We start from the raw sequence: 27,241 nt of genomic DNA on the forward strand, positions 1-27,241 counted from the left end.
TCAGCTGTGATGACCTAGAAGGGTGGGATGGGGGATGGTGGGAGGGAGGTTCAGGAGGGAGGGGATATATGTACACTTATGGCAGATTCACTTTGTTGTACAGCACAAACTAATACAACATGGGAAAGCAATTATACTCCAATTTTAAAAAAATAAAAAATTGTTTTTAAAAAGCAGGGAGCCCAGCAGCTATTTCTGCGTTATTCTTTCCCTTCTCTTTCCCCTTTCCCCTCCATTCTGCAGCCATTCGGTTCCTGACCTCAATCTTCACTCCCTCCTTGCTGGCGCTGCTCTCACCCTTTAGGGCTTATGACAGATTTGATTTCTTCTTCTTGACCCTTGATATTCTCTCCATGGATGTGGTTTTCCTCCATACTCTGGCCTCATCCAGTGATGGCATCTGAATCACCTTCTGCCCGATCTAGGCTTGACCTCACCCTGTCTCCCACGAAGACCCTCACAGTCGGGAAGCTGGAGACTCATCTGAAGTCCGATGGGGAGTGAACCTGAGTTACACCACTGTTTCAAGAACCGATTTTTTCCCCAGGAAAAAATGATGAATTTCTCACCAATTGAAGGACAATGAAAACTAATTGTTGGATAACCTAAAAGAAACATTGTCTTTTTTTTTTTTTATATTGTAGTGGTTTTAGTCATACATTGACATGAATCAGCCATGGATTTACATGTATTCCCCATCCCGATCCCCCCTCCCACCTCCCTCTCTACCCGAACCCTCTGGGTCTTCCCAGTGCACCAGGCCCGAGCACTTGTCTCATGCATCCAACCTGGGCTGGTGATCTGTTTCACCCTAGATAATATACATGTTTGAGGTACCATTACACGCCAGTCAGGATGGCTGCTATCCAAAAGTCTACAAGCAATAAATGCTGGAGAGGCTGTGGAGAAAAGGGAACCCTCTTACACTGTTGGTGGGAATGCAAACTAGTACAGCCACTATGGAGAACAGTGTGGAGATTCCTTAAAAAACTGGAAATAAAACTGCCATATGACCCAGCAATCCCACTGCTGGGCATACACACCGAGGAAACCAGATCTGAAAGAGACATGTGTACCCCAATGTTCATCGCAGCACTGTTTATAATTGCCAGGACATGGAAGCAACCTAGATGCCCATCAGCAGAAGAATGGATAAGGAAGCTGTGGTACATATACACCATGGAATATTACTCAGCCATTAAAAAGAATTCATTTGAATCAGTTCTAATGAGATGGATGAAACTGGAGCCCATTATGCAGAGTGAAGTAAGCTAGAAAGATAAAGACCAATACAGTATACTAACACATACATATGGAATTTAGAAAGATGATAACGATAACCCTATATGCAAAACCGAAAAAGAGACACAGATGTACAGAACAGACTTTTGGACTCTGTGGGAGAAGGCGAGGGTGGGATGTTTCGAGAGAAACATTGTCTTGATTCATGAATTTGAAGGTTTAAAATCAATACATCTATTGTAATTTTCATTGATTAATGACATTCCTCACAAAACCCATTCTAATCTTCAACTTTTTCTTCCATGACTTCACTAAAGACTTCTAGGTCCCTCTATTCCTAGATCCCTCTTTACCCACCACACACACAAAATCCACTTAGAGTTTGTGTCACACACACCACCACCATACAGGGGTTCAAAGTTTTATAAGTTCAAACTGCATTAATTTATTAAATCAACAAATATGTACTGACTGCCTCAGCTGTGTGTCAAGACCTATGCTGGATGCTTTGGATAAAGAAACAAGACAAACATCCTGCCTTTGAGGAAACTGGGAAAAGATAAATCAACATCTTAGCAAGCAGTCAAGGCCAGGCGACCGCATTGTCACTGTGACCCCTAGATCCAATTTCAAGCTTCATTATAAGAAACAGAGTTTCCCATCAGGCCCTGCACACAGTCAGTGTTTGTTGCTGATGGTGACGATGATTTGGTATTTTTCCAGAAGATTGGCTCTCAAATCTGAGGGCCATTCCAATTAAACCCGAAATATATTTCATCAAGGAATTGTCACTCATTGGCATGTATGGCCTTTTAGCTAAAGACTGATGTGCTAAATGAGCAATGTTATCTTACTGAATTCACTTAACATGGATGACATTGCAGTCTTCCAAAACGATCTCATTCTTAAGTCTCCAAATTACCAGCTACTGCAGTTCAACTGTCTCAATCATCTATTTGCTGCAGAATAGAAATAAAGACAGAATATATCTCTGTTCTGATCACAGTCTAGTCAAGGGTTGGGCCTCCTGGATCAGATACATGTTCCTCACCGTGAATCAGTGACCAGCTTTTGGCACACCTCAACTTTCCCATGTGTATTCTATGATTGTTGCTATATATAATAAAAGAGATAGGAAGATGACATCATAATGCTTCAGGGAGCTTTAAATAAAGCATTATGCATAAAAGAAAACAGTCTAAAAGTAAAACCAAAACTTCAGTTCGGTGCGGATTGGCACCCAAATGGCATTTCAGAGTTTCATTACGAAATGTCAAAGACAGCAGTAGTCCAAGCTGTTGTCTACTCGAGGCCAGTTCTCCATCCATCACAGGTAATCCTGAGTGAGCGGATTCACTTGCTGAAGCTCCAACTTGTCCTATAGCCATATGAACCAACAGGAAGCCGTTAAGAGGCAACCCAACAATTTGTCAAATACTTTATTTCGATAACCTACTGTCCACGAGATATTGAAAGAGTCCATAAGAATACATTTTCTTACCTGAGAGAAAGATAAAACTCGACATGAGAATGGTTCCATAAAGCTTCTGATATATAATGTCAGAAGTCAGTTCTTTCATTGTTTAAACCTGCAATCAAAAAACCAGAAATAAGCTGAGCTCAGAGTCAGAACAAATGATTTCCAAGCGCATGTGACTATACTTGTCCTTCGCATCCCACACAAGACTTTGCCTATTGCTCAAAGCCAACATTTGTTGTTGCTGTCTAGTCACTCAGTCGTGTCTAACTCTTGTGACCCCATGGACTGTAGCCCACTGGGTTCCTCTGTCCATGGGATTTCCCAGGCAAGAATACTGGAGTGGGTTGCCATTTCCTTCTCAAGGATCCCGCCCCAGGAATCGAACCTGCATCTCCTGCATTGGTGGGAGAGTTCTTTACCACTGGGCCACTAGGGAAACCCAAAACTGACATAGTCAGCCACAACACTTGTCTGAGTTATGCAGCTTGGCTGCCACCTCATCGACTGATTTATTTGCATATCCACTTAACACATTTTATTGAGTGCCTACTATGTGTCGACACTGTGTTACACACTGAGAATACAGTGCTGAAAAGATAAGACAGAGATACCTGCTCTCATGGGGCAGATAGCCCAGAGGGGAACTCAGTCATTAAATGTATAATTACAAAAGGTGATGTATTCAACCTTTTGTCTTTAAATCTCAGAAACTGTTTTTTTTTTAATTGGAGTACAATTGCTCTACAATGTTATTTTCTGCTACATAACAAAGTGAATCAACTATGCTGCTAAGTCACGTCAGTAGTGTCCGACTCTGTGCGACCCTATAGACGGCAGCCCACCAGGCTCCCATCCCTGGGATTCTCCAGGCAAGAATCAACTATATGTATACATATATCCCCTCCCTCTAGAGCCGCCCCCACCCTCCCCAGAGGTGATATATTCAACCTTAATGCACACAACTTCAACCCAATTTGCCGTTTTAGTGATCCTAAACTTTTTGGAGCAAGCATTATGCAAGATCTGATAGACAAAAGTAACTCATCAAATCATTGCTATTTCTAAAAGCACATCTGTTTAGAGAAGCCTGACTCTCTTCTTACGTTGACTCACCTTCTCTCCTTAAATAATCATAACTAAAGCTGCTTACTTGGGAAACATACTGGAAGTCCCCCTTGCTCCAACCGAAAGCGGTATTAAAACTACAAATCCTATGGAAACTATTACAGAAGCTTGGCAGTAAGGCACTGGTGGGTATTTTCTGATTTTAAATAAAATACACTTCTGAATGATTTACCACTGATTTTAACATTTTTTCTATAGAATAAGCCAGCAACATATTGTATTTCTTTCCACTTCTAAACAGGGTTTGGAGTGAATAGACTCACTTTATATTTAAAGTAACAGAAGCCAATTAGGAAACCGAATGAGTCTTGGGCGTGCTATGAGCACCAGCCATTAATAAAGCTCTTCATATTTACCAAGTGTGCTACTGCTATTCTCATTAGAATAATAAGGGAATTTGTATGACTTGGATGGATTTTCTAAACTACAAGCTTAGAAGTAAGGGGCTGTCTAAATCTTTTATGACTTGAGAGATGAAATGCAGTTTAAATTTCCCGTGCTGGAAGAGGATCCGACTGAGAATCCGTAACTAGCTTTGAGACTGTATTGCTTATTGCCGTTCCTTCATTTTCCTGGGCCTCAGTTTCCTTATCTGTAAAAATGGAGATAATAATCTGCCTATTTCCCAGAGCTGCTACAAAAGAGGATCAAATGAGGTGATATTTCAAAGGCAATTTTCAAAGTATAAAGTGCTATAGAAATGGATATGATTGCTATCTATAAAATGGAATTTTCAGCAGCAAACAATCCAATTTATACCTTCCTTGCATTTCCTCTAAACTTTTATAACAATTTCAAGGTATATTTCAGAAACTTACCTCGCACCCCATAAATAAACCATGGAACATTCATACTACAGAATACTATGCAGTCATTAAAAGGAATAAGGTAAGTCTCTATGTTTATTAGGCATGAAAGGTGGGTTGGAGGAGGGGGGCTGAGGACTGAGGATTTTTCCTTTGTATACCATACAATTCTGTACTGCTTGATTCTTTCATAATTAGCATACATTACCTATATAATTTTGAAAAGTGAAGGAAAGGAGAAAGAAAAGGAGGGAGGGAGAGAGGAAAGGAGGGGAAACAGGAAGGAAGGGGACGACAGAGATAGGAAGGAAGAATGGGAATGAAAGGGGTTTCTTGTATGCCTCATACCATTCTGTACTGTTTACAGTGATCCTGCATTACTTTCATATTTTTTTTTAAAAGAAGGAAAGAAGGAAAGGAAGAAAAGGGCAAGAGAGAAGAGAGGGTAGAAATGAAAGACTTTTATGTCTCATACAATTACATGCAATTTGGTTTTTATGATGAATATCTGTTACTTTTGTAGTTTAAAGACATTTAAAGGAAGGTGAAAGAGAGAGAAGGAAGGAAGGAAGACACTTACCTGAGGACTAGACTCCCTTAGCCTCCCACCCCTGTGTCACTGTGGAGTCCAGAAGACGAGTTTGCTTTTCCAATGACTAAATCTGGTTTCTGAATCCCTACATTTGATGTGAAATGAGACAAGCAAAAAATAAATAAATAAAAAAGCAGGAGGCTCATTATCTGCTGGCCATGCCTCAGTCACCTTCTTCTGTGGATTAGATCAGCCTCTCTGCTCTTAGCTTTATGGGGCTTGTTGATTGGGCACATCCCCTTTTTGTGGCTGGTAGCACGTCATGGGGCTGCTCTCCCAAGCATGAAATCAGTAGGAGTAAAGTTCTCAGGTATATTACAATAACCCATTAACTTGAGGGCTCTTTCCCAGTTTTCAGCAACAATTATCTTCAGTTGCCAGTTGATTATGGTTTTGGTAAACTAGATCTATTAAATAGACACTTGTTCACTTAAGCTCGTTTCACTTTATTAAGACAATGGGGAGGAGGGGGCAGTTGTGTTCAGAACTAGAAGCAGAAAGCAGAGGCCAAGGAAGTATTAACTTGTTCATATTTCACACTGTCAGTAAAGGGAAGCCAGCTGTTTGCTCCCACTGCAGATCCAGCCTTCAAATTGCCTTGAGAAGAAGTAAACATACAGAACTGGTTTGTTGGTGTCATTCTCAAGATGGAGGATATAGCTTTTGCCCCAGAAGGTGTCAGTAAAGACCTTTGGGGATGATGGAAATACTAAATCCCATCAACCATCCAGAGATGATTCCTGCCACCCTCTGCATTTCCAAGATTGGGACCCTGAGGTCCACAGGGTAGAATGAATTGCTTAAGGTCATGGAGCTTATGAGAGGCAGAGCAGGAATGAGAACTGAGGCTCCTGACTCCCAGACCAGTGCATTTTCCTTTCCACCTCACATCGTAAATGGGAAAAGACAGTCTAAAAAGAGGCTGAGTTAACCTATCATCTGTAGGTTTTCCATGGGAGAAGAGGGAAGAAGGGATATATAAAATCACCCATTACTCATCCCCAAGCCCAGAAAATGTAATCAATATGTTGGATGAGAGCCTAGGCTTTGTGGAAGCTAGACTTGAGTTTGAATCGCCATTGTGTGAATTTAGGGTCAGATGTTCCTTAACATCTCTGGAACCCCTGTGTCCTCACTTGTAAACATGGACAAGGGCATTCACACCATGCCTGTTCATTGGTCTGTCTCTCTCCTCCCCCCATGAGCTCTGGAAGGGCGGAGGTTCCATGTTATTCAGTGGTTCACACACTGCCTGGCACATAAGCACTCAGTCAATATTTGATGAATGGGGACTTCCCTGGTGGTCCAGTGGTTAAGACTCTGCACTTCCAATGCAGGAGGCACGGGTTCTATCCCTGTTCAGGGGAACTAAGATCCCACATGCCCCAAGGCATGGCCAAAGAAAAGATTTGATGAATGAATGACTATGCTTTTCTCCCCTCCTAAGGACAGGAAAACACATCTTTCTCCTCATGCCCTGCCCCAAGAGTTAGTACAGTGCCTGGCTCATTGCAGGTACTTAATGAATATTTATTGAATTTTTTTAAAATTTAGAGGCGAATATATTCATACATACTTGAATATGTCAAAAAAAAAAAAAAACTCTCTAGAAGAAGACCTTGGTGAGAATAGTGGATTCTAGAAAAGGAGACTGAGAGGTCTTGAAGAAAACTCACTTTTCTCTGCATATGCTTTTGTACTATTAGAATTTTAATAATCTGCATGTATTGCTTTTTCAAAGAAAAACACTGGGGTTTAGTTTATTTGGTTGTAGTGCAAATGAAATAATTGACTGGAAAATGAAATGTGGAAAAAAAAATAAAGAAGTTGGAACCTTTTGGTCAAGAAAAAAAATGCCACCTGAGGAGGAAGGGCTTTCATGGCTACATTCCATTCTCAGGAAGGTTATTAGGAGAATGTTGACCATCTGTTCTCCATATCTATATAGTAATAGGAAATGGATTGGAATTGCAGTGGGAGATATGAGTTAAGTGTAAATAAGTTATTGTTGACAATAGGGGTTGATAAATACCAGAAAAGGCTATCACAGGATGCTATGAGCCATCCATCCCTGGAAACTCGAAGGTCTAGATAGCCATATGGCTCTGCTGATTGAAGTGTCCTCCCACACAAAATGCTGAGCTTGGTGAGACTCTGTCCCTGTTTTGGACAATACAATAGACCCTTAATCTGGTGAAGGTCCAGGCTGTCATCATTCCCTCTTCCTTTTTCCTGCAATGAGCATCCCACCAGGCCAGTTAGGAGTCTGATGGTTTCCATACAACATGGTCCCCCAAACACAAGCACACTATTGAATTCAGGGCTGAACCATAGAAACAGTGGAAGAGTCCAATGCTGGAGGAAAAATGATCTGAATGGGTGACTTCCTAAGGGATTTCCAAGGACAACCTTGATTATATTTGATTGCTGCCTCAAACACTGGGGACTTCCTGGGTACCTCAAATGGTAAAGAATCTGCCTGCAATGTGGGAGACCCAGGTTCAATCTCTGGGCCAGGAGGATCCTCTAGAGAAGGGCATGGAAACCCACTCCAACATTCTTGCCTGGAGAATTCCATGGACAGAGGAGTCTGGCAGGCTACAGTCCATGGGGTCGCAAAGAGTCAGACATGACTGAGTGACTAACACAGACACACCTCAAACACTACCTACCATCCCACCAACTCCCTGCTGGTAGTGGTTTCTGTGCGTACCTTCGTACTTTTGCTTTATATGTAGGTATCCCTTGACAACATGTAATACTATTTCTAGCAAAAGGCCAGCTTAGCTATTTGGGGTAAAATGTTCTTACATAACCACACTACACTTATCGAAATTAGGAAACTTACCTTGATGTACTATTATCTCCTATACAGTTCATATTCATATTTAACCAACTGTTCCACTAATGTCCTTTATTGAAGTTTTGCCCTCTGATCCAGGGTCCAGTCTAGGATGACACACTGCTTTTAGCTGTTATTAGCTTTTAGTCTTCTTTAATCTGGAAATATTCCCTCAACCTGTATTGGACTTTAATGACACTGACATTTTTGAAGTGTACAGGCAGCTATTGTGCAGAATGTCCCTCAATTTGGGTTTGCATAATCTTTCCTCAGAGTTCAGGTTATATATTTTTGGCAGGAATAGCACAGAAGTGATGTGTCTTTCTCAGTGCATCACACAGGACACACATGATGTTATTTTGTCCCATTATTGAGAATGTTAGCTGTGATCACTTGGTTAAGATGATGTCTGACAGATTTCTCCATGTTAAAGTTATTCCATTTGTAATTTGTAAGTGATCTGTAAGAAAATACTTAGTCTGTATAAATATCCTATTCCTCATTGTCTTAATTCACACAAGATGCTATAAAAAAATTACCAGAGACTGGGTGACTTATAGACAAGAGACATTTATTTTGCACAGTTCTGGAGACTGGGAAGTCCAAGATTAAGGCACCAGAAGATCTGGTGTCTGGTGATGGCCCACCTCCAGGTTCTTAGACAGCTGTATTCTTGCTGTGTCCTCAAAAGGCAGAAGGAATGAGGGAGGTCTCTGGGGCCTTTTAAAAGGGCACTAATCCCATTCATTAAGAATCCATTCTCCTGACCCAATCACCTCCCAATGCCTCACCTCCTAATACTATCACATTGTAAACTAGGCTTCAACATATGAATTTGAGACACAAATGTTCAGTGTATAGCACTCCTTAAACCTTCAATCAATAGTTTTAGCAGTCATTGCTAATTTTTGCCTAATGTTTGCCAAATGCCAATTTTCTATTTCCATTATTTGTCCTTCGTTTATTAGTAAGTTTTCTACAGAAAGGAAGAGCTTTCCCTTATCCCATATTCATTCATTCATTTTTATCAGTATGAACTCATGGATTCTTACTTTATTGAGTGGGTTACAATCTATTATTATTTTGATGTTCAAATAGTCCTAATTGGGACAAATTGCCAACAGGAACTCTTTCAAGCTGGGCTCTGTGTCCTTTGGACACATCTCTGCGATTCCTTTTTTATATTTATTTATTTGGCTATTCTGGGTTTTAGTTGTGGCATGTGGGATCTAGCTCCCTGACCAGATATGGAACCTGGGCCCTCTGCATTGGAAGCATGGAGTCTTAGCCACTGGACCACCAGAGAAGTTCCAACACATGCCTGTGATTCTCTGAGCACTTCTTACCTTCCTGCACAAGATACTCCTGGTTTATCTTGTATTTTCCCTACCTCAGACTTATAGTGTGCCATTCTTTTAGGACCCCTGGTTCCATTTAGTGGATGCTAGTGTCTAGAAGCCAAGATCTGGGTCATGACAGAGTTTTGAGTTGAAGAATAACATGATCTGACATGTTTTAAAAGGATCACTCAGCATGCTGTGCTAAAAATTGACTCTAAGGGGATGAGGGAGAAAGCAGGAAGATGCATTGGTGCTGACAGAGTAGACTTCTTTCTCTGCAGTGCCAGTCTGAGCATGTGACTCTTCTGCCAAAATTTCTCAACAGAAAATATCATTATCATTGAGTTATCTAACGATTTGCCTACACATCCTTCAAGACTCAATACACCAATTTTTAACAAATATTTCTTTTTGGCCATGCTGGGTCTTGATTGCTGCGGACTTTTCTCTAGTGGCTGAGAATGGGGGGCTACTCTCTAGTTGTGGGGCTTATTCGCTCTGAGGCATGTGGGATCTTCCCAGACAAGGATCAAACCCAAGTTCCCTGCATTGGCAGGCAGATTCTTAACCACTGGACCACCAGGGAAGCCCCAGTACAGCTATCTTTTTCCTCTGCATAGCCTTCCCTGAGCACCCTCTTCTTGCATCCCATCCTAGGTATAAATGATCATTCAGGCCATCATGAGATAGCACCTTTCCTTCAGTCAAATTTCTAGACTCTGGGAGGGAGAAAAGTCACCTTTTCAGGTTCCTTTGGTCCTAATTTATCAACTATAATGATTGGCCCTTGGGTGTGAGGCCTTCAGAAGCTCAGGTTCACTAGACCCTGGCCCCATAGTACAAGTGAAGCCCCAAGGCTGGAATCCTTGAGATTACACAGAGGTAATAGGACTTCCAGGAGAGCACAGGCCTGCACAGACAACCCTAGGAAGATGGGTAGGCCAGAATTCAAAGGAGCCTGGGGCACAGGGAAGAGGGAAGTAATTGACTATTCGAAGAAATAATTCAGTTGAGTTTTTCCCTGTTTACTCCCTCTATTCCTACTCTGTTTTCATTTTCTTTAATTAATTAATTAATTTATTTATTTTTGGCTGTACTGGGCCTTTGTTGCTGCTCAGGCCTTTCTCTAGTTGCAGTGAGCAGCGGCTACTCTAGCTGTGCTGCACGGGCTTCTCCTTGCAGTGACTTCTCTTGTTGCAGAGCATGGGCTCTAGGTGCACAGGCTTCAGTAGTTGTGGCTCCCAGGCTCCAGAACTCAGGCTCAGTAGTTGTGGTATGGGCTTAGTTGCTCCATGGCATGTGGAATCCTCCTGGACCAGGGATCGAACCTATGTCCCCTGCACTGGCAGGTGGATTCTTAACCACTGGACCACCAGGGAAGTCCCTTGAGATGGAAGCCCTTCTTCTCTTAGTGCCCTCCAAATCTTATTGAAGCCCAGCAATAATGTTATTCCTCTTGTTATCTGACAATGAATTACAGTCATCCAAGTAGGTAAGATCACAGCCTTTAAACCAGCTGGAAAACTGTAAAATGCTTCAAGTTAGTCCTCCTGCAAAGATCTAGCTTTCTGAAATACTTCCTTCAGGGTCCTAGAGATGAGTCTCATGAGCAGGTCTTGGGTCCCCATCAAAATGCTCTAATGTCAATGCCCTCCAGCCGCAGGCCACCAGGAACACAGTCACAGTTGAGCTTTTATTACTTGTTGCCACAAAGGAGAATACACACCATGAGGAACCATGAGGTGTCTCAGTCAGAGGGAGTTAGAAAGGACTAATTACAGGATTTGGGTTTTGGTTGGGTAATTTGGGGAGAATTTAAGAAAGCAAGGAGGGCTTCCCTGGTGGCTCAGTGGTAAAGAATCCACTTATCACTGCAGGAAAAATGGGTTCCATCCCTAATCTGGGAAGATCCCACATGCAGTGGAGCAACTAAGCCCGTGGACCACAGCTGCTAAGCCCATGCCCTAGAGCCTGCACTCTGCAACAGAAGTCACGGTGATGATAAGTCCTCGCACCACAACTAGAAAGTAGCCCCTGCTTGCTGCAACTAGAAAAAAGCCCACTCAGCATGGAAGACCCAGCACAGCCAAAAACAGATAAACAAAATCATGAAAGAAAGGGTTTGCTTTAGATAAGGTGCTGTCAGAAAGCGGGGACAAGTGTACCATTGGGTATCTCAGTAAATCTGACTAGAGTGAGGCTAAAGCTAGAATTGGGAAAGGCTGAAGCTAGCATTGGTAGATAAGCAGCAGTCACTGAGCTTAGCCAGGAGAAGGCGATGTTTGGCAGTGTGTCGGTTGCACAGTGACCTTGTTTTTGTTTGTGCTTAGACAAAATTATGAAGTGACCTTGTTTAGTCTGACTTGACTGTAGTCTTGGAGTAATCTCATCTGACACTGCATGCCAAGTCACTTCAGTCATGTCTGGCTCTGCGACCCTATGGACCGTAGCCCACCAGGCTTCTCTGTCCATGGGATTCTTCAGGCAAGAATACCGGAGTGGATTGCCATGCCCTCCTCCAGGGGACCTTCCCAACCCAGGGAGCGAACCCTTGTCTCTTACACCTCCTGCATTGGCAGGTGGGTTCTTTACCACTCATGCCACCTAGAAAGCCCTATCTGACACTGGTGTTCTGTATAATTATGTCTCACAGGAGAAGAACATGGTCTAGAACATGGTACCAGTCCAACCTGCACAAACACCAAGGCTCAGATGTGAGCATCAGACCATTTCCTGGTTGTCAGGGACTGCTTCTTTTCTTTCTCCTTCAGCCCAAGGCAGGTGAAGTCAGGCTGCTGGTCATCACTCTTGGGTAGCCACATTTCCCCGCTGCATATCGGGAGGTGTTTTGAAAATAGTCTTTACTGGGACTAGGATTTTTCTCTCCTGCTTGCTGCAGAGTGAGTCGCTGCATGCTTTAATATGAAAATGACTGCACAATAAGAAGTTAATACAAAAAGACTTTGGGTATTTTGCATCAGCCAACTGTAACACAAGCAATCATCAGAATCAATGACCAGTAATAGGTCTTGAAGTCAGAAGTCTAGAACATAAAACCCAGATAATGAAAACATGTTTCAGAATTCAGTCAGGTTTGTTTTAGACAAGCAGGTGGCTTTTTCTTTTAGCCTAGTCACAAAATCTTCTGCTTGCCCTGTAGTGCTTACATAAGTATAACAAGTAATATTGCTCTAGCACAAACTTCCCCTTGGCTGGCTAACAGGAAATCAAGGGCAATGTGATTGCCCAGGACAACTCTGGCTAATAAGTTTAGATGAGTTTGTTGAGCTTCCAGAGCAGAAGTATACCTTTTATAACTTCCATTAGTGGCAGAGACAAGATTCAGACCCCCATTCTAGTTGAATTATCCCCATTATGGGAATTGCAGCTCATAGTGCAGATCTAAAGAGGAAATCAATTCTCCCTCTTGGAAGTACACCTGAATAACTTGTGTTTGCCTCATTTTAGAGGCTTCTGGGCATCCTTCTCAAGGTAGAAGACTGATGTCCACATAAGAAGTGGTACCCTAGTGGAGCACAGATTATATTATGCAATGTTAGGACTGCAACTATCACTTTCTACAACAGAAGTGAGCCAATTTGTGTCTCTCAAGGTGGACATATATCTTTAGTGGAGTTAAATAGTTCCCACAAAGCAGGTTAAAGAGAACAAACAGGCCACTGCAATCAAAATATGCTCAATATTAGCATCTACTCCTGATTGATCAGGCCTTGCTGATAGGATTATAACAACTTCAGCAGAAGCATTTTGTTGAGGTGAGGTCAAGGTCCAATTTTTATAAGACTAAATGTTGAGGTTAATGCTGTGAGGAAAACAGGTACAAGAAGGGACTTGTAAAAGGGAATCTACCTCTTGAAGTGTTTCAAGGAACAGCTATTAACTTGTTGCCAGCAGGGTTAGGTAGGGGGTAACAGAGTCCACAGTCAGTTAAATTCAGAGCACTGGTTACAGGGAAAACACATAAGAAAGCATTACTTTTTCTTAAGTGATAGAAGGAGACATAGGGTGACAAAAATCATGGGATGGAGATAAGGGATGTCCCATTAGTGTTCTAAAAGGCCTCAAGTAGAATAATAGGGAGGTTTAGTGAAAGAGTAAAGGAATAGAAAAGTATGTAGAAGAATCAGAAAATTCATCTTGTTCTGTCATCTGGAGCAAATGCTGTTCACTTTAGAGGTCAGCAACTTGTCCTGTCATCTTGGATAGAAGCTGTCCACCTCTAAAGTCAACAGACTTTGGAGGATTCCTAAGAATCCAAAGTTTCAGGTCTCCAAGTAGAGTGGATGTCTTGTAATCAGGATGAACTGACATATATCTTTTGAGTTGAGAACCATGAAGCCAAGGATCAATATATTGAAGCCATACACCTGTGACATGTGTTAACAGTACCTGATAAGGTCTTCTCTTTTGCGGCTCAAGAGCAGTCTTTTCCAGAAGATGAAATCTCCAGGTTTCCAGAGCACATCAAGGCTGTTCAGGTTAGATATTTTGGAAATGTGACTGTAGACATAGGTGATAAAGCCAGAGGTATTGTCTGAGTCCCTTGCATTAACAGAGTAGAATTGAAGGCTGAGGGTGAGATTCCCAAACATATAGAGCTTATTATTTCATTAACCTTTAGTAATTCATAAGCTAGTTTGTGGGTCCCAGAGGCAATTGACCTTACAGACATTAAAGTTAATGGCAATACTTTAGGTCATAGAAGATTTAGGGTTTCTGACAGCATTACTAGTTTTTACTAAAGTGTTCCATTAGTTCTGTCTATTTTTTATGAGGATGCTGGGTGATAAGGACAATGGAAGTTTCTGGGTAAAAGGGGAAAAGTTTACCGAGCTTCTTAAAAATGGCACTGGTAAAATGAGTTCCACTATGACTACAGGCATAAGTTGGAATGCCTTATGATGGAAAAAAATGAGATTAAGATTTTATTTTTTCCAGTTAGAACCTACTACATGTTTAATTGTGTACCATCCAAATTCATATGTTGAAGTCCTAACCCTCAGAACTTCAGAAAGTGATTTTTTGGAAATGGAATCTTTGCAGATGTAGTTAGTTAAGTTGAAAGGTCATCAGTGTTAGCCCTAATCCGGTATGACTAGTATTCTTATAAAAAGAGAAATTTGGACACAGAAACAGGCACATAAACAGGGAAATTGACAGCCATCCACCAGCCAAGGAGAAAGGCCTCACAGCCTTAGAAGAAGCCAACCCTGCCCACACCTTGATCTTGGACTTCGGGCCTCCAGAACTGTGAGACTGTCAATTCCTGTTGTTGGCGCCACCCAGTTTGTGGTACTTTATTACAGCAGCCCAAGCAAACTAATCCAGGGCTGTAACCCTCTGACAGGAAATGCTTTAACCACCCTGAAAATAAACAATAACCAGATACTTACAGCCTTGTTATTGTTGTTTAGTCACTCAGTTGTGTCAAACTCTTTTGTGACCCCATAGACTACAGCCCCACCAGGCTCCTCTATCCATGTGATTTCCCAGGCAAGAATACTAGAATGGGTTGCCATTTCCTCCTCCAGGGGATCTTCCCAACCCAGGGATCGAATCTGTGTCTTCCGAGTCGTCTGCGTTGCAGGCAGATTCTTTACCAATGAGCCACCTGGGAAGCCTACTTATAGCCTCGTGAGGAGTTGTTTGTAGAAATTAATTTGGAGGTATTCAAATGGCCCTTCAAGCTTCGAATCCTGTCCACAACTCAACTTTACAGTTTAACCGGGTTTATGTCGTTAGAAGGTAGAGCATGATTTGGGAACATGTCTCTAAAATTACCCCAACCCAACAATATTAAGTATAACATCATGGCAAATTTATCTCTGCTATTATTGTTAATATCATGAAAAATTCTGTCTAACATCCATTTTAAAGGATTTGACATAACTGGTTAGCCATACCAAGAGTACCAAATATTGTCTTTATGAAATGAGCCTTCAAACTTTTCCAGGTAATTTTTTTCCAAATTAGAAGCTTCTATCTGACAATAAACAGTAGCTAACAACAAACTTAGAGGAGTCTATTAATTCCTCTAAGGCCTCTCCTTTCTGAGTCATTACAGGAGCAATTATCTTAGTAAAAGCTGCTTATTTAGTGGTGAAAATGATCAGCTAAGGTTTTATCATGAGATGCTGAGCACTTAGAATGATGCTCCACTTTTATTGTAACTATTTCTTTAAGTTTTAAAAGTTCTTTAATTTGTCCATTTTTACAAGTGTTTCTGTTGAGGTCAGAAAACCTCTGTGTTTCAAAGCATTTTGAAGTCAGATAAACCTAAAGCCATATACTTACAACCAATATAAATATTTTCTTTTATCCTTTGTCAATTGGTAAGTTTAAGTGAGGGCAACCAATTAAGCTACCTGAATAAATTTAATTTATATGAGAGGTTTATATTTTAAGAGTAAATGTAAGTCTGTGATTGTATATTCTGTTTGTCAGCTTTGGGTGTACTTCTTATATATGAACAATTAACAAACACAATTATATTAGCATTACTCAAAGAGGGTTCTAGAAGTTCTGTACAGTATATGGTGTTGGGGAGGGGTAAATTCCCCCCCCCCACCTTACATTCTTGTGGCTGGACTAATAATAAAATTGATACAAGACAGATTAAAGGGAGGAAAAGAAATAAACTTTAATTTGTGTGTACAAAAGTCTCAAAGAAATAGGATCTAAGAAATAGCCAAAGCAGGCAGCTTTTATACTTTTTAGACAAATAAGCAACACATTTGTAAGGAATTGACAGGACAAAGAAAGATAGATTTTGGGTGCTCAGTTAAAGAAGAATCTAAACAGAGTACAAGCTTGGGGTAATCAATGAGAGAAGCGACAAAAGTTTGTTTATACAAACCAGAGATGGCCTAAATTCCCCACCTCTGATGTTAAGAGCATCCTACCTCCAGATGTAGATGTGTACCTTCCACAGGAGATTTATTTCCTTCTTTCAGGGAGACAGAAAGGAGGTCAGGGTGTCCCTCTTACACTGGCCATTTCTAAGTAACTTTTATTAAAAATATTTGATATGTCACTAAAGCATATTTTGAGGTAGCCTGCTCTGGGTCCCAGTGGATGCTTTTTTGCTGTTGGAATTTTTTTTTTTTTTTCCGACAGAGGGTATGGGGTTTCTTTTTTTAAGCAAAGGAAAGAGGCTGGGTTTATAGCATTGCAGCAATAGACAGTGATATTTGAAGAAGAAAGCAATAGCACTTTATAGGAAGTAGGTAACAAGCTAAAAAATGGTGAGCACTATTTTTTTATTTTTTTCATTTATCTTTATTAGTTGGAGGCTAATTACTTTACAATATTGTAGTGGTTTTTGCCATACATTGACATGAATCAGCCATGGATTTACATGTATTCCCCATCCCGATCCCCCCTCCCACCTCCCTCTCTACCCGATCCCTCTGGGTCTTCCCAGTGCACCAGGCCCGAGCACTTGTCTCATGCTTCCAACCTGGGCTGGTGATCTGTTTCACCCTAAATAATATACATGTTTCGATGCTGTTCTCTCTAAACATCCCACCCTTGCCTTCTCCCACAGAGTCCAAAAGTCTGTTCTGTACATCTGTGTCTCTTTTTCTGTTTTGCATATAGGGTTATCATTAATACAAGAGGTTTTACAGCATGGAGAACCATGAAGTTTACTTAGAGCTAAACTCACTGAGGTTTTCACATGTTTTGCTACTGCTGTTCCAGTTCTTTAGAAAGTGGGATATGTCTTGACTCCGGGGTCTAATCAAAGACTGAAATAAGCCCCGGGCTCTGATTAGTGCCATGGAGCTGAGGCGGTACTCCTAGTGCCTGTTCACACTCTTTATGAACCATAGAGGAAGTAGGCTTGTGAATCTATAGAATTCTGTAAAACATTTTGTGGTTAACATTTATTGTATCAGTCTTTGTGCTTATCTAATACTATGTTTCTTCTACCTTGAAAAGTACTCAGTCATTAAAATATATTCACATTTAACCTGGTCCTGGTCTGACTACATCACAGTTAAGGCCAGGTCATAATAGTTGATTAGCACACAATAGCGGAATCTGGGCAGGGTCAGGGTATAAATACAGCGTCACTGCTTGTGAGAGCTCAGACTCTGGAGAAGAGCCTAGATGAAGACATCAGAAACCCACCTTCGTGCCTAGGCTCATATCCAGAGAATCACTAACATCTATCCACTCACCTGGGGTTGCAGTTGCCATCTATCAAGTCCTACCAGAAGCAGACTTGCCGGAAAAAGAACAAGGTAGTAGGAGAGAAAGTGAATGGGGTACATGGAACAAGCAGTAAAGCTAGGGTTTCGAGGTGAAACTCTCCAAGACTCTATTTACTATTAATTTATCCTATTTGCTGCAGAAAGAGTTGGAGACAGTTATAAGGATTCATTCAATAGAGTCATCCAAACAAATTTTAAATCAAGTAAGATAGAGAACAAAAGAATAAAGGGACAACGCAGGTAATCTAGTCCAGGAGCACGGTAAAGATGCAGTTATGACGCTGGGACTCAATTCAAACCAGCAGCAAAGGCAGAATTTGAACTAGAGTAGTAGGCTTAAAGGAAATAATGGACTTGGACTTTGAAAGATAAGTGGCCTTTGTGTGGGTGGAGATGAAGTTAACAGCCATTTCAGGCCGAGGTTGAGCTCTAACACCTACACTAGGTCTGGGTAAAGCACCTACAGCAAAGATGATGGGGAGGAGCCTTGGGAGACGGATGAGGCTAGAGGGAGAACAAGCGACAAATCACACAGAGTCTTTAATGAATGCCTGCTTTTCCATCACTCAAAAGTTTTGAAGGTTCTGTAGTATGGGAAAACTTAGATGTGCTTTAGAAAATACATTGGATAATGAGGTAAATGTAGTGTCTCAATGTGAGTGCACCTAGGCATGGGAATGGGCAGAGTTGTCTCTACCAACGGTTGCCTGGTTACTGTGACTTAGGGAGACTGTGACATCACAAAATAGCATCAGGGAGGATGGGTGGGGATATGAAGGGATGGAGGGTGAGAAAATGGGACCATGAGAGATTTCAGAGACTCCCTAGTAAATAACTACTTTTTGCACTTTTGCCCCAAGGGAGGTTGTTCAGAAAAGAGATACATTCCCTGACATCACTATTCATGTGCCTGAGTGGCTGAGGGGCCCATGGTGAGGTGGAGTGGAGAGGGAGCCAGGAGGAGCCATGATGCCTCACAATGGAGGCATGATTCATCTTCTGCACATGGGGCCTTTTAGTCAATCAGAGAGCACCTTCTGCTGACATGTGAATAGTGATGTCAGGGATGACTAATACAACCCTCTATTCCTTCCCCTGGGGTAGGGAGGATTGTGTGAAGATGGAAGTGTTATGGGGGAGTACTAACTTCTAGGTACAGCTAGTTTCTGTGGTATGGGCACTGAGGTGGGAAGCAAGAACACTGATTTCTAATAGCCATTGGCCAGCTCCCACTAATGGGAGATTTTGATTTGTGAGACAATTAAAGCCTCACAATGGGAGCATCATGGCTCCTCTGTCGTCCTCCTCCCTCCCTCTCTGTGGGTTCCTTAGCCAATCAGAGGGCACCTTGTGCTGACATGTGAATAGTGATGTCAAGGATGGCTTCCGCTACCCTGTCAAGTCCTCTTCCTAGGACTAGGTCTGGAGAATGAAAGTGGGTGTTCAGGGGGATTACTACTTTCCAAGGCCAACTCTATTACTATTAATGGCCTGTCACATGGGATGCTGCCATCAAATCAATCACCTTGGCTGTTGATACAGAGTTTGCGATTAAGAGTCATCCATTGGTCAGCTTCCATCACTGACAGACCTTAGTTTTAGAGGCCATCAATGCCTCACAATGGAGGTGTCAAGGCTCCTCCCCACACCCCTTAAGTCTCTCATCCAATCAGAGAGCACCTTGTGTTCACATGTGAATAGTGATATCAGGAATATTTTCTGCTACCCTTTCAAGTCCTTCTCCTAGGACTAGGTCTGGAGAATGAAAGTGGGTGTGTCTTGGGGGACAACCATCTTCCAAGGCCAATCTTCCAAGACCTCTCAAACTAAGGTCTCCTATTGGTGGAAGCTTGCCCAATGGCTACCCTCCTTTTCTTCACAGTCTTTTTATCAGCAGCCATGTGCTGGCATCTTACCCCAGAATTTCAGATCATAGTTTCTGATCTGTGAGAAGAACTAGGATTGGCCCTAGAAGATAGTGCTACCCTCATGACATCTCCACTTCCATACTCTGTACCTTGCCCTACGGGATGGAGTTGAGAGGGTAGGAGAACTTATCCCCAACATCACTATTCAAACGTCAAATCTAGGGTACTCTCTGAGGGGTCAAAGGGAGCTACAGGAGGGGGAGGAGCCATGTAGTCTCCAATGTGAGGCGTTGTTGAGCTCTCAAACCAAGATCTCCCATTGGTGGAAGCTGGCCCAAAAGCTGCCTCCTACTTAGTCACATACTCTGTATCAGCAGCCCCTGTGCTTGTTTACCACTCCAGCACCCCAAATCATAAGATCTGGCCTTTAAGACAAATAGGGATGATCTTGGAAGTAGTGCTCCATCATTATACCTCCACCTCTAGTGCAATCTACCTTGGGAAAGGAGTTCAGAGGGTTCCAGAAGCCATTGCTGATATTACTATGCACGTGTCTGGCCAAGGTTCTCTCTAATTGGCTGAAGGGACCCACAGAGGGAGGGGAAAGCCATGATGCCTCTATTGTCAGGTGTCAACTGGCCTCTGAATCTACGTATTCCCATTGGTGGGAGCTGGACCAATAGCTGCCCTCCTACTTAATAAGAGTTACTCTTTGCCAATCACGTGGGGGGTTTGTGTTAGATCTAAAGGTGAAAAGGTCTCTCTCCCATTACCACTCTCCTGAGTATACAAAAAGCATAAGCGAGTTTTAATGAAGGGATTATTATGTCTTAAGATGTTAAGAGATAAATGTCAGTTGAGAGTTTATGGAACAAGATAGATACTATTACACAAAATGGGAAAGGAATTTTTAAATCTTTCTGTGTAGTTATATGTAAATGCATGTACTATATGGTTTATATAATTTATATACTCTATAAACATATAATGTAAAAACATTTCCAGTCAGAAAAGGTATAGGCCTTTTCCTGACCCCATTTGAATCTTTTGAAACTGATTTTAATTTGCTTTGGGGATATATATGAATTGGGCCATGGTTGCTATGGAGATCTCAAAGCTCATCCTATCTTCTCTCTCGTTATGTCTAAAATGATGTCTTTGGGGAGATTCAAATTATGAGAATGAGGACTGTGGGTGTCTGCCTCTCAAGATGCCACTTGTTATCAGCTACCATCTTCTCCTAAACTAGAAAGGTTCATAGATTCCCAATCTTAATAGATGATTACATTTCATAGTAGATCTTTTATCCTGTCAACCATTCTGAATAACACACCAAATTAATTTGGGGGCATAAGTGGATGTGCTTTTTAGGAGAGTTTGGCTCTATTTTCAGCTGTGAATTATGCATTAGTAAGAATTATTTGGACAGCATTCATCATCGTTTCCAAAGTTAATGAAATTCCATTACACTTCAGTACATTTTCATTTCACCCAGTGGTAAATTAATTCTCCTTCCCTCTTTCAGTCTCTCGCTCCCCTTTTGCATCATTTACAGTAGTTACAGAGTGGGAACATGGAGAGGTTTCACAACTAGAATAAGTTAAATAAGGGCCAGGAAAGACAGATGTTACTGACTCCCTCTGTAATGATGATGTACTCTATAACTCAATGCCAAGATGAGCAAGGTTGCTTGGTTTCAAGCTGTCACTGCTGTTTCCATTGCTCAAGAATTCAGGGCAAGGACCAGATTCAGAGGGCTACAACTTAGAAGTTGGGCTCATGTCTCATCTTAACACAGAGATCCCACTTAGAAGCTGCGCACAGCGGCAGCTCAGGCCACTGAGTCACCACACTGAATAGATTGCTTGACCTAGGGAAACTCTTTGAGCCAATGAGAGAGCCAGTAGCACTGCCAGGTCCAGCTTTACCCCACTGAGAAGCAAACCTGGAGCTCTCCTAGGTGCTGGATATTTTCCTTTAATTGTCTTGGTAGGACTTCCCTGGTAGCTCAGACGGTAAAGCATCTGCCTACAATGTGGGAGACCCGGGTTCGATCCCTGGGTCGGGAAGATCCCCTGGAGAAGGAAATGGCAACCCACTCCAGTACTCATGCCGGGAAAATCCCATGAACCGAGGAGCCTGGGGGGCTACAGTCCATGGGGTTGCAAAGAGTTGGACACGACTGAGCGACTTCAGCTCAGCTCAGTCCTTCCCTGGTGCCACCCTGCTTCCAGTCCTAGTTACAACTCAAACCAAACCCTGCTCCCACATGGCAAGAAACCTATCTGTCTGGTTCTCCAGCAGCTGACCCAAGTGTACTCTGGCAACTACTTTCACCCTTGCTCACGGGAGGCTGTGCGTGTTTCTAGACTCTTCTTCCAGTGAATAGTGGTTCAAACAGAGTTCTGGCTCTGAACTCAGAAAGACCAGGCATAGAGGGACTTGGACTTGCTTGGGAATGCTGCTGCATTCCAGACCAACTTGAACCCTAGTTTCCACAGCATGAAATGGAGATGAGATCCCTCTTAGAGACCAATGATGAGGAAGACATGAGATACTATCTGGGAAAATATTGAGCATGGAGCCTGAAGCTTGGTAAATGGCAGTTCTTATGACTATTCTAGTGATGCTGTCTGACTGCTTTCCAATTTCTTGTGCCTTTTCCCTTTTATTTGCTCTGAGGAATGGCCTCCTGCTCATCCCTGATGAGGCTTAGAGGGAAGCACTAGTGTGTGACAGGTACCGTCCCACTCACATAATACCCCTGGCTTCCTAGTCTAGGCCAGTCTAGTCCAACCTAAGCATGTGACTTGCTTCCTTCCTCATTCCCACACTCAGAGATCTGCCCAGATCCTGTTGTTTACCTCAGCTATTTAGGGGTTGGCGTTCTGCCTACAGCATATTTGAGAAGGCTAGGGCTTCTCTCTGCTGTTTCATTCAGTCCTGCCTCAGGTCCCATGAGGCACTGTGCTGGACAAATAAATATTTAGTGAGAACCTGTTCCTACTCCAGACATCACACTAAATACTAAAGATTTGATGGTCAGCAAAATCAGACATAGTCTACTAGGAGAGATAGATATTAATTCACACCTTAATGATTTAATAACTCGAGGCTAAGATAGGTGCTCTGTAGAGTGATTTTTACCACAAAGCTAAAAGAAGCTAATAAAGCTTCCAGTAAATGTCAGGGCCCCTCATTTGAACAAGCCCCTATAAGATACTGGGAGTTATAGAATGTTCTAGATGGAGATGGGATATAGATATTAAAGTCACCCCCAAAATATTACCCTTTTGACTCAGCTGGTAAAGAATCCACCTGCAATGCAGGAGACCTGGGTTCAATCCCTGGGTTGGGAAGATCCCTGGAGAAGGGAAAGGCTACCCACTCCAGTATTCTGGCCTAGAGAATTCCATGGACTGTATAGTCCATGGGGTCACAAAGAGTCAAACACAACTGAGCAACTTTCACTTCACTTCACTTCACAAGATGATACAAGACTTGAGGTGAAAAGGAAGCTCATTTTCAGAGTGTTTACTGATTTCATTACACAAATAGGTAACAAATTTATAGCCTTCAGGCAGATATATGTTTTATTTTTAGAAAAAGGATGGAACTTTTGAATCATTTATAAAGGGAAGGGGTTCCAAATTCCTAAATATCAAAACCATACAAAAACAAGTCTGTTTCCATGGCTGAAAAAGTCCTTAGTTCTGTCAGAACAATTAGAAATGACCACAGTCAGATGAATTGTTTTCTGATCAATGGTATTCAGCCAAAGTAACTGGAATAAAATCAACCAGATGGCAAACCCATTGATTGTACAATCATCTGCCATTTTCCAATCCAAGAAAATGATCTCCACATGAACAATCCAGGCATGTCATAACGGAGATTCTTGCTTATATATAGTAGTCACCACTTCAGAGTACTCTTCAGCTTGATTTAGTTGCTCTGTATAACACAATGTGTATTTATTTAGATTATTTGATGCTCTCTACTTCAATTAACTCCAGACAGTTTCCTTCCAGAGGTAAAAGGCAGAGAGCATATTTATTTGCCTGCTTTAACCATATTGGCAGGTAGTCAGGCAAACACAACCATGACAACATCTGTCTAGTAAGCTACCCCGAGCTCACAGGCCAGGAGAGTGATTTGAGTCAGGTGGAGATAGCGGGTAACCTTGACAACCTTCTTAGTTGTCAGGGAAATGACAGAACCGGGGAAGTACCTACTCTTGCTCAAATGAAAGCCAAAGCCATCAATGAGGGGAAGTAATTAGTCCTGATAGTGAAAGGTACTGTAAATCCTGTGACCACATGCATCCCCTTATCAAGAGATGTTCTCCAACCTTCACCAGTCCTGGGAAGCTCAGGGTACTGGAACTAATTCAGGACACAGCAAACTCATACATAAACCTGAGGATTAAAAGGCAGTGTGATGCATTCATTAAAGGAAGCACTGAATTAGGCTAACCCCTAGAGACTGTGTAATTTTAATAGAAAAAAAATGTCAATGTCAAATAAATGCCCCCTCTTTGGACCAGGCTTCAGGCTAAGATCATGAACTTCATCTTTCTCTAGTGTTCTTCATTTTCCTTAAGAATGATTTTGTCACCACATAACACTTGGTCACTGCTGTTTAGAACTACTGCCTCTGCTTGTAACAATACTTCATGGTAGCCCCCAACAACAACACAAAAATCTCCATTCTAGACAAGAGACAAAGAGGCATTTTCATCCTGCTTCCTCAAAGATATCTCATCAGCAATATACAAGCAGTACAGATACCCTGAATCCTAGTCAGCATTTGATAGTATCAGTTTTGCTTCGTTTTAAACATTTATTTCTTTTTGGATAGTTACAGAAGGCAAGGGATCCTGACTTGTTTTGGCCACGTGGCATGTGGAGTCTTAACCACTGGACTGCCAGTGAACTCCCTGAGTGTGTCAGTTTTTAGTTTTGCTATTTGTTTTAGCCATCCTGATCCGTACATAGTAGTATCTCACTATGGTTTTAATCTGAATGTCCCTAATGACTAATGAGGCTTGTGCACCTTGTCATGTGCATATTTGCCCGCATTATGCCTGGCACATAATAATTGCTCCTTTCCATGATGGTTTCTCCTCCCTTCTTCCCAAATGCTTGATTTTAACAGATGTCATCCAGAGACAAGACTTTACCTCCCTTGCTCAGGATTTTAGGTAGCAGTCACAAGCTTGAGGAGAAAAGCTTGGGAGACCTAGGAAGAGAAAGGATATCTTTGAGAATTTCTCACACATCACACCATGTAAGTGACCTCAGACTTCTGGTGGCAAGAACTGCCCAAATCCTAAAAATTATTTTCAATACTAGCTTCTTCGGATTAAACAACACATACACCATGGGGCTTTTTTAAATCAAATAATTATTTCAGTGAATTATACAGTGAAAGACAGCTAAATTTGAAGGCAGCTGTGACAAGTCCCTGAAAAACTATCCATATGCCCTGCTGGCTGCATTTTTACAATTATGATTCATATACAATAAGATGAGTGCATTTACTACCATACAATCTCCCCTTCATACTCTGAAAGGAAGTCTGTAGTTTCTCATTTCTTTTGCTGTTTCACCAATAAAAACACCCTGATTCTTGAAGCCTGGAATCTGATTACAAAGTCCATTTTGACTCATTAAGTATTTACTGAGTATCTAAAACACACCAAAACTAGAGTAGGCAATCTGGGGGAATTTAGCGATTATAAAAGACACAATCTTAAGCCCTGGAGGCAGCTTGTGGTCAGTCTACTGGCAGCTTGGGCTTATTTCAGGAAACAGCTGAAAATTCTGCTGATAGTCTAGACTTGCTGTGTGGAGTCCAGGCAAGAGGGCCTCTTTTTTTAAAGCCTTTTCTTTTTTGATGACCCTCCTGACACAAAGTTGTCTACAGTCCCCAGCTCACTTCCTCTTTTTTAACAGCCTTCTCAGCTTGTGTTCAACCGTTTCCTGTTGACCTTTTCTAAATGCGCTTGTTTATTATTATCTGCCTTAAAAGCAAAAAACTGTAGCGAGACAGCATAAAATGTTATATAAGCTCTTGCATGTATTCTTAGCATAAGAAACAAACAAAAAAAAAGATCAAAAGTGGGAAGAGGTGGGACAATAGATGATAAATTCTTCATAGAAAGTCTTCACCTAATTGATAATTTAATGGGAGGAAGACGGGCTCAAACACTGGAAGGAAGTCCATCCCTTTTCGTGAATAACTCTGTGCTTGCTTGTTTATTTCTGAAGGGACTTTTGTGTGAGAGAGGAAGGAAGGTTTGAATCACTTAACTATACAGTCAATTCATAACAGTCTGTTAAGCAATTGTTCTGATGAACTGAACAACAGACAATCAAAAGTTCTTCCCCTTAATTACCTATCTTCCTGCATAGATCTCCCCCTCCACTTCCATCTAGCAAGCAATTTGTTGGAAATTAGGAAAAATGTTTTCCCAAGGTAATCTCTCCCCCTACAGGCAAATAGCCTACCAAGCAGCTTGACCAATTCCCGGAAAAGAATGGCCGGATTACTCTGCACACATTTATGACGGGGTCTGCGTGTCGAGAAGGGACTCCTATCCAAGTTCTCGGGGAGGAGGTGGTATAGGGTTGTGATTAAGGGCTGAAGTAGTCAGGGGAGCCTTGGGACTCTGGGTAAACTGCTCTCTGAGCGTCAGCTTACTCGGTTGTGAAATGAGGATCGTAATTAGTACCTCATGGGGCTTTTGTCAGATCTAAATGATACAATAAAAGCAAAGGCCCTTGCTTCAATGGATACGCTTGGTGATGTCAGCCATCATCGTTGTCATCATCATGATTAAAGGTGGTTGACTGTGCAGAGGATAATTACAAGAGTACGTGGGCCACTTCAATTAGGGGCTATGAGTTTGTTGCAAGTCAATTTTTAAAAAATACATTCTAGCAGAAGCAAGTTATCCAGGATTCACCTTTGCTTTCATTCTCACTTCTGATATTCTTTCCTGCAAGCAGAGAAAAAGGTAAGATTACACCTAGTCCACTGGGATCTATGGTCACTCCCCCAAGGATGGGACTGCCTCTCTGGAAGATGAGATCGTTGACTGGGGGCTTCTAGGAGCCCTAGGGAGACAGCCTTCCCTTTCTCCCTGCACTAAGAGCGCCTTCTAGTGCCTAAAGCTCCCCTCAGGATCTGTGCCTTCTGGTTTTTGTCAGACATCCATTCCTTCCCACCAGAACCCTCAGGCTTTCTTTGAATATGCAAATATCATTGATTAGGTCTCCTAATCTTGCTCCAGGCATGGGAGCTATATTCACCTCTGAAAGTGATTTTACAAATATCTAATCTTGCCCATTTAGGGTGGATTTTCAGTTCAGTCGCTCAGTCGTGTCTGACTCTTTGTGACCCCATGGACTGCAGCACGCCAGGCTTCCCTGTCCATCACCAACTCCCAGAGTTGACTCAAACTCTTTTCCATTGAGTCTGTGACACCATCTAACCATCTCATCCTCTATTGTCCCCTTCTCCTCCTACCTTCAATCTTTCCCACAATCAGGGTCTTTTCAAATGAGTCAGTTCTTCGCATCAGGTGGCCAGAGTATTGGAGTTTCAGCTTTAGCATCAGTCCTTCCAGTGAATATTCAGGACTGATTTCCTTTCCTTTCTGGTTGGATCTCCTTGCAGTCCAAGGGACTCTCAAGGGTCTTCTC

At 42.0% G+C, this 27,241-nt stretch overlaps 1 protein-coding gene across 1 annotated transcript in view; it reads right to left on the bottom strand.

Annotated features, from left to right (window-relative positions):
- ADGRG4 (adhesion G protein-coupled receptor G4) overlaps positions 1-5,390 on the bottom strand; it is a 107,092-nt gene extending 101,702 nt beyond the window's left edge. Inside the window, 2 exon segments of the mRNA XM_043459825.1 lie at positions 2,744-2,831; positions 5,234-5,390. Coding sequence (XP_043315760.1) covers positions 2,744-2,768 — 25 coding nt within the window. The 5' untranslated portion in view covers positions 2,769-2,831; positions 5,234-5,390.
- Between the last annotated feature and the right edge of the window lie 21,851 nt (positions 5,391-27,241).

This window comes from Cervus canadensis, chromosome X (genome assembly GCF_019320065.1).
Source record: "Cervus canadensis isolate Bull #8, Minnesota chromosome X, ASM1932006v1, whole genome shotgun sequence".
NCBI classification, from domain to species: domain Eukaryota; kingdom Metazoa; phylum Chordata; class Mammalia; order Artiodactyla; family Cervidae; genus Cervus; species Cervus canadensis.